We start from the raw sequence: 13,528 nt of genomic DNA on the forward strand, positions 1-13,528 counted from the left end.
TTAAACTGTTACCATTACAAATTCTTTCTAGATGGCTCCTGTTATATTTAGAATATACTTATACTTTAGACAAAGTAAGAATGTTATTGTTGTTGACCTTGACACCAAATAACTGGGCAGACATTATATAGCTATGTTTGAATCCTCGCAAAATGTGCTATTGAAGCCAACAGAGTCCTGGCGGGAGACTCTTCTGGACAGCAGAGTTATGGAGCTTTTCTTCACAGTAAGTTTTAGTCTTCCTCTCTGGTAGCAAGAGCCATAGAAAAGAGGAAATGACTTGGCGTGTTTCTTAAGTAAAACAAAACAGATTGCTTTTCTCCCCTAAAGTCTTATCTTCTCATCAATATAGCTGCTTAAATAGAAATTATTTTAAAAGTTTCTTGCTAATTTATAAAAATGTCACATAGTTATGAAGGGCTTAATATCCTAGAGCAGAAGTTCTCAAACTTTTAATTTTAGCACCCCTCCGTACTCTTAAAAATTATTGAGAACTCCAAAGAACTTTTCTTTATATAGGCTATGTTTATCCTATTAAAAATTCAAATGAAACTTTACAAAATAATGTGTTAGAAAGTAACAATAAGAAACGATTACATATTAACATAAGTAACATTTTAATTAACTATATTTTTGAAAACAAAGCAAGTTTAATGAGAATAGCATTGTTTTGCATTTTTGTAAATCTATAATATCAGACTTAATAGAAGACAGCCAGATTATCTTACCTGCTTCTGCCTTCAGTTAGTTGCAGTATTGCACATTGTGTGGCCTCGGGGAAATTCCACTTTTAACCTGTGTGACAGTGACAGTGGGAAACGCAGATGCTGTCTTCATGTTATATGCAAATAGTTTTTACCTGTGTGACAGTGACAGTGGGAAATGCAGATACTGTCTTCGTAGGATTATGCAGTAGTTTCTTGTCACAGGCAACCTGACAGGCTTTTAAAAAGCTTCAGGGATCCCTGGACCACAGTTTGAGAACTGCTATTCTGGAGTGTAGGTTTTATACTTACTATATTTATGAACCATTAGTTAAGTTGGTATTATTGAAGAGCAGTTTATCTCATGTATAACTTTAGACAGTCCTCTTTATTATTGGTTAAATATCAAGATGTAAGCAGTATGTTCCCACATTGACCAATGTGTATCCTAATAGAGCAGCAAAAAGCTGGAAAAACAATTTGTGTGTGTGCATTTATGTGTTGGATGCTAATTTGCAGTTATAGGTTGAATATACAAGTTAATTAGATATAATGACATGGACAAAAGCCCAAGTAAAAACCAATTAAAAGTAAAAAAGCTATTTTGCTTAATCCCAATTGTTAATTTTAGTTTCTTTTCGTTTGTTTTAAAAATATAGATGAGCCCTTCAACTGCCTTTTTCTGATTGAACCATTTAAAATAAAGTAGTTATGTGGTATGTATTTTAAGATATCTAGAACAAGGTTATCTATCCATAGGTATATATAAAAGTTATTTTCTATAGAAATATTCAGACTGAGCATCAAATCACCTTGTGGTTTCTTTTTAAAATCAGACAAATGATGGCTGAAACCACTGTCAAGATCAAAGGGATAATTGTAACTAAATTTTAAAATTCCATGGCCTGCTTCATCTGACAGGAATTGTTTTGATACAAATCCAAGTCCAAGTCTTTGTATTATGCACTTGACTGAAAGTAGATTCCACTCCAGCAGTTTTTGAAAAGGTGAAAAACTTGCTGGCAGTACTGGAAACAACTCTACCAAATCTGAACAGCTGTCTAGACAAACCAGACAGCTGCTCCTGTCAGCTGTGAACAACCACATGCAAATAACTTTTGAATTTGAAAGTTAACCCTTTTTTGCTTTATTTGAGCAATTTTTGGGTTTGTAGCTATTTTCACTTAAGCAGTTTATGAACAAGTTTGTGACTTGTTTTAAAAATGAGAATGGCTGATCTTTTTATTTAATTCTGGTTAAATTTAATTTTAGTTATATGAATTTATTGCCTAATTTAAAGTACTTTTCCACTGGATATCACTTGTGCTAGATTTGGATAAGCATCAGTATACTGTTGCATAAGAGCAAGACTTTAAATATGTTAATCATAAGACTTTAAGTATGTTGGAATACTTTGGGTTGCATTCTGCCCTACTGAAGTTTACAACCTTCTTGATTTTTTTTCCTTCCATAAGGTCTTGGGGAAAAAAAACCCACTTTCATTGTGTTTTCTTCCTACCTTTTTGACCAGAGTCGTCTTGATCTCGCTTATAGTCTCTTCCCTCTTTGCTCATCCCATAAATATTGGCATTCCTATCTTAATTCTCAACTTTGCTGACTCTGTACGCTTTCCTGTGGCTCTCTGTTTGACACGTAGGACTTCAGGCATTGGTTCCCAGATGACTCCTCCATCTATATTCAGCACAGCCTGCTCCAGAGTTTCAGAGCCTTGTAATCCAAGTGCTTACTGGATGTTTTAATTTGGATGGCCCACAGACATCTCAGATTTAGCATGTTCCAGTAGAATTCGTCATCTTCCTTACTTGCTTCTCCTTCCTTGTATTTGTTTTCTTGATGCATAGCCTTGCCATTCACCTCACTGGGCGTCCTGCTGGGCTTTGCTTTCCCTTATCCCTCTGTCCTTTTCCCATATTCAGGTGGTGATTCAGCTTTCCGTTTTATAATACAGTTTGTAGTGAAATACATGTTCAGATATGGAGGAACTCTTTTGTAATGATGATATTGGAAAAAGGCAAGAGTTTATATTGTATAAAAATTAAGCATTTATTAATAGTTTTATGTGGTTTATATTTCAGGTAACATAAATTAAACTTGAACAGCACACACTGTCTTGAAAGACATTTATTTATTTTAACTTTATTTTTAGTTATTTCATTAGCTATTTCATTGAGGGTATTCTTTCTTTTGATTGCTCGCTTCGAGACTATAATGAACATTTAAGATTGTGAGATGGATTTTTTTCTTTTTTTTTTTTGAGACGGAGTCTTGCTCTGTTGCCCAGACTGGAGTACAGTGGCGTGATCTTGGCTCACCGCAAGCTCTGCCTCCTGGGATCACGCCATTCTCCTGCCTCAGCCTCCCAAGTAGCTGGGACTGTAGGCTCCCACCACCACACCCGGCTAATTTTTTTTTTTTTTTTAATTTTTGTATTTTTTATTAGAGACGGGGTTTCACCGTGTTAGCCAGGATGGTCTTGATCTCCTGACCTCGTGATCCGCCCATCTCGGCCCCCCAAAGTGCTGGGATTACAGGCTTGAGCCACCGCGCCCAGTCCAGATGGATTCTTATTGTCCCAGATTACATTTTGTCTGTTGACAGAATATCTCCCTAGATAGCATGCTTAAATGCTGACGAGCTTCTAAGGCATCATGACAAAAATTTAATTACAGATTTCAGATAAAGAACTGATAAGAGTGAGTTGTGTTCAGAAGTTTATGAACTAGACAGTGTGCATATATGAATTTGTCTGTTGTACTTGGAATTTACTATATAAAACTTAAAATACATTAGAATATAGTTTGAAAAATATTTGTATTCTAGACCAAGGATTTGCAGACATTTTTTGTATAGGGCCAGATAGTAAACACTTTAGGCTTTGCAGGTCATATGTTCATATTCAACACTGCCATTGTAGTACAGAAGTAGCCATAAATGATGTATAAAGAAGCACGGCAGTGTTCCAGTAAAGCTTTTTGATGGTCATGAAAATGTGAATTTTGGCTGGGCGTGATGGCTCATGCCTGTAATCCCAGCATTTTGGGAGGCCACTGCGGGCAGATCACCTGAGGTCACGAGTTTGAGACCAGCCTGGCCAACATGGCGAAACCCCGTCTCTACTAAAAATACAAAAATTAGCCAGGCATGGTGGCATGCGCCTGTAATCCCAGCTACTCAAGAGACTGAGGCAGGAGAATCGCTTGAACCAGGGAGGCGGAGGTTGCAGAGAGCCAAGATTGCACCATTGCACTCCGTCCAGCCTGGGCAACAAGTGAAACTCTGTTTCAGGAGAAACAAAAAAAAGAATTCTGTATAATTTCCACAGGTCACAAAATCACAAAATGTTATTTTTGTTGGTTTTCCCCCAACCATACAAAAATGGAGGGAAAAAAACCAACAACAACTATTCTTAGCTCACAGCCATATAAAAACAGACGTGGGCCAGATTTGGCTTATGAACTGTAGTTTGTTCTAGTCCAAAGAGTATAGCATATTTTAAGCATGTCAGTAAATCAGTTAGCTTTGTAATGTTTAGAGATTATTTAGTATTTTAAATTTCATTACTAGAACCTTAAGAAGTTCAGGGATTAGGGATTAATGGTCTCAGTGAACAAGGATGTATTGAGTTTTCACTGTGGCCCAGCATACCAGTGAGTACTTAAATGTTCTGACCGCAAGTAATTTAGAAACAATTTGCAATTGTCAAACAATAGTCAAAGTGAATATAACCAAAAACTATGAGTTCAGTGTTACACATTTACAAAAGAGAGAGAGAACTTTGTGCGGGAAAGAAAAGGGCTCGAGTGGTTAAGCACTTCGGTAAGTACACAATGGCACATCCAACAGTGAGTGTTGGATGGATTGAGATTAATAATGATCGTATTTCTTCACTGATTTTTCCTTGGCTCTATTATGTCAGATTACAGAAATGAAACCTTTAACATCTGAGAATATTAATACTATAAAACTAGGGAGCAGTATTTCAAGAGCATTTCCTTCATGCAGAGCACTATAGCAGGTGTTTCATGTCCGTATTGTATCATTGAAATAAAATTTAGGTGAGCTTTAAATGGATTTAAGTATAATTTACATTTTGTATTCAAAATCTTTTAGCGTTTATTAATAGCAATGATGTAGGTTAAACTGAGATTCAAACAAATTGTAAGCGAACTGAGAATTAATAAAAGAATGTGCTTATTATATTTAGGTTGAATGAATGCATGAATATCTAAGGATTCAATGGTATATTGCTTTTCTAAGTGTGCAACTGTTTACTTCCACTAAAGCAGCATCTATATACTCTTGATTGAACTTGTCTGCTAACTTTAGCAAGAAGCTGTAGCTAGGGCATAGTTAGCATAATACAGATGACTGTCGTCGTTGCTGTTTTTAGAAGAAGCAGTATGTCTGACTGGCTGGCATCTGTTTCTCTCTTTGTCATAACATGCTGGAGACGGATCAATTTTCAAAATGTAGGTAGCCCTCAGTTAAAAATCAATTGATATGTTTAAAATAATGGCCTGTAAAGTGAACTGAGGGACAATTTTCTAAATTTAGTTTAATTCAGGAATTAATTTTCTGGAAATAACTAGCTACAGTGAATTTTTCTCTTACCTCATTCGGCATGGTAGGCACGTGACCCTTACAAAGGAAGAATTTATATTTATGGATTAGTAATTCTTTCTAACAGGTACATCGAAAAATCAGAGAAGATTCAGATATGGCACAAGATTCTCTGCAGTGCCTTGCCCAGTTAGCTTCTCTTCATGGACCCGTCTTCCCTGATGAAGGATCACAAGTTGATTATCTCGCACACTTCATTGAGGGATTACTGAATACTATCAATGGGTAGGTATACTTGCCCTTTGCAGCTGAAAAAGGAACTCTATGTTTTGTGTGTAACAGTAGAAGAAAAAAAGGAACTAGTTATTTTTCCCCCTTATGTTTTGAAATAAAGTCGTATGGGTAATTTGAAATTAATAAACAAAGACATACCTTTTAAAATGAATCAGTAACCATATTTGCTTGTTTGGAAATAAGCTATTATATTAATAATTTTTCTTTTACTGCCACTTAATAATACTCATTCCTTGGTTTTAGAATTGAAATAGAAGATTCTGAAGCTGTGGGCATCTCCAGCATTATCAGCAACCTGATAACCGTGTTCCCACGAAATGTTCTAACCGCCATTCCAAATGAGCTTTTCTCCTCCTTCGTTAACTGCCTCACACACCTCACTTGTTCTTTCGGGCGAAGTGCTGCGTTGGAAGAAGTGGTGAGTGACTATTCTAAAGTAAATTGTGTCAGGTTTTCACAAAGACATTTGTGGTGCCTTTGGAACATTTCTCATGGAAAGTAATTATTTTAAGTGAGTGCTAGCTATTAAAATGACTGTTTTGTTTAGGTGTGCGAATTATTTGGGAAACATGACCTTTAAAAATTTGTGGATGAAAATAGTTTTGTTGGTGATATTAACTGGTCTTAAGCGTTTAATTTTGAGATACTTTAGTACTCAAATATGGGAGATGGAATGAAATGAGCTGTGGTTTGTTCAACACAATTTTTCACATATAAATTATGTTGAAAGCTCATTCTAACAGCAAAAACGTTGTTTACAGGGTGCTACTGTGGTGTGGTGTAGTTATGTGTAATTTTATTTTATTTTTTTTGAGAATTTTTTACTTTGGACTTATTTGGCAATTATGTAAACATAATTTGGTTCAAATCTTTGTAACCTTGCTTATTTTCATTAGACTGTGCTCTGTAATTTTTTGGATGGTAATGCCTTAATAGTGTATCCTGGTAGAATTTAATTTACATTGAAATTAAGACCAATAATACTAAAGATGTTTTTTGGTATAAATTTTCAAATGTGTATTTTCCATATTTTATATTTAAATTTAGAAAACATCTACTAGGGGCCGGGCGCGGTGGCTCAAGCCTGTAATCCCAGCACTTTGGGAGGCCGAGACGGGCGGATCACGAGGTCAGGAGATCGAGACCATCCTGGCTAATACGGTGAAACCCCGTCTCTACTAAAAAATACAAAAAACTAGCCGGGCGACGAGGCGGGCGCCTGTAGTCCCAGCTACTCGGGAGGCTGAGACAGGAGAATGGCGTGAACCCGGGAGGCGGAGCTTGCAGTGAGCTGAGATCCGGCCACTGCACTCCAGCCTGGGCGGCAGAGCAAGACTCCGTCTCAAAAAAAAAAAAAAAAAAAAAAAAAAAGAAAACATCTACTAAAACCCCTTGACAACCCTTTGTAACGATTACTGTGAATAGTTATATTAATCATGGAAAAAAATTGATTTCATTCCACAAAGTAGTGATTACAGTGTTGAAACTAATTTTTCTTTTTATGAATCAAAATGTGAATCTTTTTGAAAAGCTGTAAGAGTAAAAGGAATATAGATATTTTGTTAGAATTTCATGTTAAATTGTAAGTTGTTTTGGTTAGATTCTGCCAATGTGTATGTGAGTTTTTTTGTATCCCTTCAGAGGTGTTCAGAGAATAGGAGGAACTCGAGATGATTATGTTTATGTAATCGAGCACTTTCGTGATTTGATGAGGAAAGGATCCAGGTCAGACAAGTGTTTATGTGGTGTAGAAAATGTAGTAACAGCAGGGTAGAAGTTTAAAGGCATGATAGGTAGATTTGAATGTTTCAGAGGGATAATTTATGTTCTCAACTTAAAAATCCAGGGTAATTTTGAGTATTTACGCTTTACTCAAACCTCTTTCAGATGATCACAGATTCTGAACTAGTCAGGTTTTATTTAACATGAATTCCTTGCACTTTCCCTCTCCCCCTTGGTTTATTTTCTCTTCTAAACCAGGTGGATTAAAGAGCATGTTGAGCCTATATTTAGAAACTGAGCTACCTTTTAGTTTCTGTTTGTGAGTTAAGCATGTTCCCAAACATTTTAAAGAATTGCTGGAGGATATATGGCATCCTTGGTTTGCAAATTTTAAGTACAGAATGAATTTATTTTGAGGTCACTGACATCTTGACAATTTTTCCTTCAAGATTTGACAAAGGAGTGTTGGAATATAGAAAGCCTACATGCATTTGCAGAGAAGTATATGTGTATTGTGCTTATTTCACAGCAGAAATGCTCTAGTGATGATGAACCTGACGGGTTTCATTCAAGAAAAGTACTATTTATTTTCATTTATTTTACTCTTAATTAATTTTTAATTGAGCTGTTTATGATATTTAAAAATCATTGTTAAAAATAATTGGTCACCTATTGAAAAGGACAGAGGGAAAGGTTTTGTATTAGTCATAGAAACCAGGTTGGGGATGTGTGGTGGAGTTGAGGGCTAATGTGGTGGCCCATGCATGATGACTTTATTGAAGAGTAAACCTCCTAAATGTCATCTCAGCCTCAAGCGGTTTCCGCTGTATCTTGTGTATGCTGGGAGTAGAGGACCAGGGGAGTGTAGAGCTGATACCAGAAATAGAGAAACAAATCCAGCCAAACCAAATTGGACCTCTGGGATGGAAACCGTTTCATCTTTTGTTTTCTTAGGCACCCAGTGATTGTAGTAATAGTATGTAATACGTAGTTGTCCTGAGATGGAGAAGTATGTAAAGACATGATCCTTTTTTTTTTTTTTTTGAGATGGAGTCTCGCTGTGTCGCCCAGGCTGGAGTGCAATGGCATGGTCTTGGCTCACTGCAACCTCCGCTTCCCGGGTTCAAGCGATTCTTCTGCGTCAGCCTCCTGAGTAGCTGGGATTACAGGCATGTGCCATCACACCTGGCTAATTTTTGTATTTTTAGTAGAGACAGGGTTTCACCATTTTGGCCAGGCTGGTCTCGAACTCCTAACCTCGCGGTCCACCCACCTCGGCCTCCCAAAGTGCTGGGATTACAGGTGTGAGCCACTGCACCTGGCCAAGACATGATCTTTTAAGTAAAATTTGATAAATTGAGGCATATTAAATAAATGAGTTCGGGAGTTAGCATGGAATGGAAAGATGGGAACTTTGAGGGAGACCGTACAGCTATGGGCCAAACAATCATGTAGGGCGAGAGCTCAGACCGCTTCACTTGTTTGGAGCATGTTTCCTCATTGGTGAAGTCAGGGCACGAATTCCTTCCACTGCTTTATGACATGGATTAACTGCATGAAAAGTACCTGTATAGGCCGGGCTCGGTGGCTCACGCCTGTCATCCCAGCACTTTGGGAGGCTGAGGCAGGCCGATTGCCTGAGATCAGGAGTTCGAGACCAGCCTGCCAAACATGGCAAAACCCCTTCTCTACTAAAAGTACAAAAAATTAGCTGGGCATGGTGGCGGGCGCCTGTAATCCCAGCTACTCGGGAGGCTGAAGCAGGAGAGTCACTTGAACCCGAGAGGCGGACGTTGCAGTGAGCCAAGATCATGCCACTGCACTCCAGCCTGGGCAACGAGAGTGAAACTCCGTCTCAAAAAAAAACACGGGAGGGGGAGACCTGCATAGTATGCAATAATTTATTACACGCAATAACATGTAGAATAATAATTTTAAAAACGAACCTTTAAAATAATAGCTTTTATTGAAAGCTTGTGTGCACTCTTACTACGTAAGAACAACTGTTGGGTTTTGTTTGGTGCTAACCAAATATATTTCTAATTTTTAAAAATTATTTTTAAAATGATTTTTATAATCTTAATTTTGTGAAATCTTGAGTTTTTTTCCAGTAGGCAAACAGGTTTCACACGTAAGACTTTGTGTTACTGTGAGAATACTTTCTTCAGAGCTGTGTTTGTTTAGGAATATATACAGATTATCATCTTTTTAAATAGGAATTCATGTCTTTGATGGTGATTATGTTGTGTAGCAAGGGAAAAAGAGTATCTTCATAGGGAGAAACATTCTTGATACTAATGTGTGTTTTTGAAACCCATGTCATAAAGCCACCTTGCTTGGTGTCTTCAGCATGTGAGTGAAGAGACGTATTTATGAGTACCCTGACTTGCAGTTAACTGAGAGTCTGTGTTCACAAAGAGCATTTCCAGTATTCAGCCAAGTTTCTCTGTGGCTGCAGGTTTCTTGATAATACTTTAGGCTTCTTGGAGGCAAGAATTTTTTCATTATACCCAGAAATCAAATTATTATCTATTGCTGAACCGAAGAGGTGAGAATGAATGTGAAATTGAAAAAGTATTGCCTTAAAGATTAGAATCCTGCTGGGTGCAGTGGCTCACGCCTGTACCTTGGGAAGCTGAGGCAGGCAGATCACCTGAGGTCAGGTGAGGAGACCAGCCTGGCCAACATAGCGAAGCTCCGTCTCTACTAAAAATATAAAAATTAGCCAGGCGTGGTGGCGGGCGCCTGTAATCCCAGCTACTGAGGAGGTTGAGGCAGGAGAACTACTTGAACCCAGGAGGCAGAGGTTGCAGTGAGCTGAGATCATGCCACTGTACTCCAGCCCGGGTAACAGAGCAAGGCTTTGTCTCAAAAAAAAAAAAAGATTAAAATTCTATAAATAATTGTTCATATTAATACATCAACTGTTTTAGAAAACGTTTATAATAGTACATGCATTTGAATTGGTTCAGTGAAATTCATGGAGAATATGACTTGAACTCATATACTCTAGTTTGTTTCTTGGTTTCTTTTATAATTAACCATTCTGAGTTCAGCCAAGTAGGTGAAGCCGTGCAGTATGTTGCTACATAAATAGAGCAGCCTTCATAGCATTGAGGTATTTTGTATATGCATTTTGATGTGTGTGTTGTGTATAAGGGCGATGGTGATAAATAACAATTTATAAAGGAAGAACCTTACATCTAGTTTTAGTATATTTGTAGCCTAATCTCAAGACTAGCAGGACAAGGTAGTCATGACACAGGTACTTGATAAAGTTGTTAGGAAGTTTATTATAGAATGTAATGCAATAAAATAAATTTGCCATATGTCGAGTGAGTGAGTGTATTTAGAGGTCAGCATTCTTGATTCAGAATCCAATTTCTCTGGCTTGTTGGGTAATTACTTTGTAGCGAGGTGATGTGACAAAAAGGAAGCCATAAATTGTAGCCAAATTATAGACTGAGAAGTAGGGAGCATACATTTTGGGATATCTCAGTGATAAGAGGGAAAACAAGACTTGTTCTCTGGGACGGTTGTGTCGGTGCAGTATAACTGAGTCGTCTGCCTTGCACCTTCACCCATGAAAGGATGGGTTGTTTGAAGATCCTTGCCAGTCTCCCCACCAAACGGTTCTTGTAGCTATAAAAGAATAAATCGATGATACTGGAGAGAGCAAGCTGGCTGTCCAGTGCCTCCCACCCACCAAGCACATTCATTTCCTCTGCTTAAAAGATAGAAGAAGAAATGAAATGAAATCCATGAGTATTTTTTAAACCTTGCACATTAAAAGTATACTTTTTAGAAATAATAATAATAGTTTTAGCTCTACCAGGGTATTTGGAAGAAAACTAGTTACTATTTTACCTTAAATACAGATTCTTATTAAAAGAAGTGTTTTAAGAATTACTTTTATGTTTTAATTCTAATTGGAAGATATTACCATGCAATATTTCATGACTTGTATGAGTCAGCTCTGATTGTTTAAATCTGCTTTACCAATCCTAGTACAGAACCAGTGTTAAGTTTCACAGAATTCTTGCTCCTTAGAGTGCAGTGGATTTAGAATAAAGCTTACTTACTGTCATAACTATTGTTCCATATCGTATCCCTTATATTGTTTGTTATGCTAGTATTAGAAACATAACTAGATCCAATGGACCTGGGGTTCAAAAATGAATACTAGAGTGAGGTAGAAAAAAAGGGAGTTCTAAAGCATTTTCATAGTATGTGGGAAAAATTTTTTTAAAAAAGCAAAAGAAAGAAGGGATTGCCCTTTTATCCCATGTAAGCCGAGTGAGTCCCCGAGATGTCAGCTACTATTCAGCTTTGTTAAGTCTGTATTGAAGCACTTACCATGTGCCAGGAACAGTGTCTTAACGTGTATGCATTCCTTTACATTGAGAATTTGGAAACTCCTGTGCATTTTCAAAAGGAAGAAAGTCTATTAATTCAGTAGTGCAACATTTAAAATCTTTTTCTGTAAATTATAGCTTGGACTCTTCATGTTTTTGTGGGGGTAGTGTTATTTTGTTTTTGTTTTTTTAAGTGATCTGTCTATAGGATTTTTCTAACAGCTGCAATACTTGTCTACTAAATCAATTTCTCTTGGGGGTTCCAGAAGCCAGGAATACTGTCAGCTGCATAGGTACTCTGAAGTTAAATTAATTCTGTATTTTAAGGACTAGCTAGAAAAAAAAATAAAAATAACTAGATAAGGATTTAATTTATTTTTTCATTCGACATCCAAAGACTTCTAAATTCTTACATTTTTAAGTGGAGAGTTCATGAAGTTTTATTTGTGACGTTTCTGTCACTATATTGTTGCCATATTTATTTGCCTTAAATGATACTTCGCTAGGAAACAATCTACATACCAATAGCAGATGAATAACAGCATCAACTAATAGTACAGCTCTTTCAGTCTTTAATCTTTCCTGTGTCCTTCCTAATGTTTTACACTGTGCAGCACAAATGTTATTTGTGGTTCGTCACTGGACGTGGGGGTTGTGCCAATGCCTATAAAATTTGAAGTTATTGTGAAATGTTTCTTATAAAGTCTAGTTTTATGTTATAAAAATATAAAGAATAATGAAATGAACAATTATGTATCAACCACGCAGATTAAGAAGTAGTGTAGTATATTGATGGAGCCTTTTTCTGTTGTTTTTAACCTGTGTTTTTTCCCTCTCCTGTTATTGCGTGCAGGTGCTTGTTGCATTACTTACTTCTGCCAAGTGAGTCTATAAGCAGACACTGCTGGTGAACTTCCCAGCCAGTGTTTCGGGCACTTGTTTGCAGCTTCTACAATCTCTGATAGTTGAAGCTGTTTTCACTTCCAAACTGTTGTAAAGAATAATATAAAAGGAACTTTTTGAAGGATATTCTGTAGACATAAGATTTTCTGTGAAAATGAATTGCGCATGTTCATCTCACTGCATTTTTTGTCTGTGAATCACATACTTATCTAACACATGTTATTTATGTTTACATATGAAGATAATCGATGATCAACAGAAAGAGCTGTCCAATTTCATGGAAAGGATTTGGAGTTGTCAGTGATGATTACTTGCTGTTCACAGGAAGACAATCTATAACTTACCCTAACATGAGAGTTAGCTCATATTTTTACAATATCTGATATTAGATTTATATAGATAAATATAAATATAGATAAAGACTTTATATTTTAGAGCAGTTCTGAGTCCACAGCAAAAATTGGGTGAAAATACAAACTCCTTCAAACATGCAGTCTCCCCACCCTCACCCATCAACATCCCACACGAGAGTGGTACATTGTTATAGCTGATGAAACTGCATTGACACATCATCATCATCCAGAGTCCATAGTGTACATAAGGTTCACTCCTGGCGTTCTACATTCTGTGGGTCTGGACAAGTGTATGATGTCCACCATTAAGGTATCATACAGAGTAGTTTCACTGTTCTGAAAATCCTTTGTGTTCTGCCTGTTTATCCCTCCCTGCCCCGCCAACCTCTGGCAACCACTGATCTTTTGGCGGTCTCCATAGTTTTGCCTTTTCTAGAATGTCGTATAGTTGGAATCATGTAGTGATACTAGATTTTAATCTCTGAAATTCAATTTGATGTCAAAAAGGGGACAGATTTCACATATTGAAAGTTTTCAAAGCTTCATTTGACAGCATTTTCATAAATAAAAGTAACCACTATTTTGGAATTATGTATTCAACATAATTACCAAAACA

The 13,528-nt window shown here is 36.9% G+C and overlaps 1 protein-coding gene across 5 annotated transcripts in view; it reads left to right on the forward strand.

Moving 5' to 3' along the window:
• Positions 1-13,528, forward strand: part of XPO4 (exportin 4) — a 115,443-nt gene that overhangs the window by 67,758 nt on the left and 34,157 nt on the right. For all 5 annotated transcript variants that reach the window (XR_004054700.1, XM_030922196.1, XM_010361254.2 and 2 more), the window contains 3 exons: positions 114-226; positions 5,413-5,570; positions 5,823-5,997. Coding sequence is in view for 4 of the 5 variants with exons in the window: in XM_030922196.1 (XP_030778056.1) it covers positions 114-226; positions 5,413-5,570; positions 5,823-5,997 (446 nt within the window). In the remaining variant the exon portion in view is untranslated. The remainder of the gene's footprint in view (positions 1-113; positions 227-5,412; positions 5,571-5,822; positions 5,998-13,528) is intronic.

The sequence above is a fragment of the Rhinopithecus roxellana genome, chromosome 18 (genome assembly GCF_007565055.1).
Source record: "Rhinopithecus roxellana isolate Shanxi Qingling chromosome 18, ASM756505v1, whole genome shotgun sequence".
Lineage (NCBI taxonomy): Eukaryota > Metazoa > Chordata > Mammalia > Primates > Cercopithecidae > Rhinopithecus > Rhinopithecus roxellana.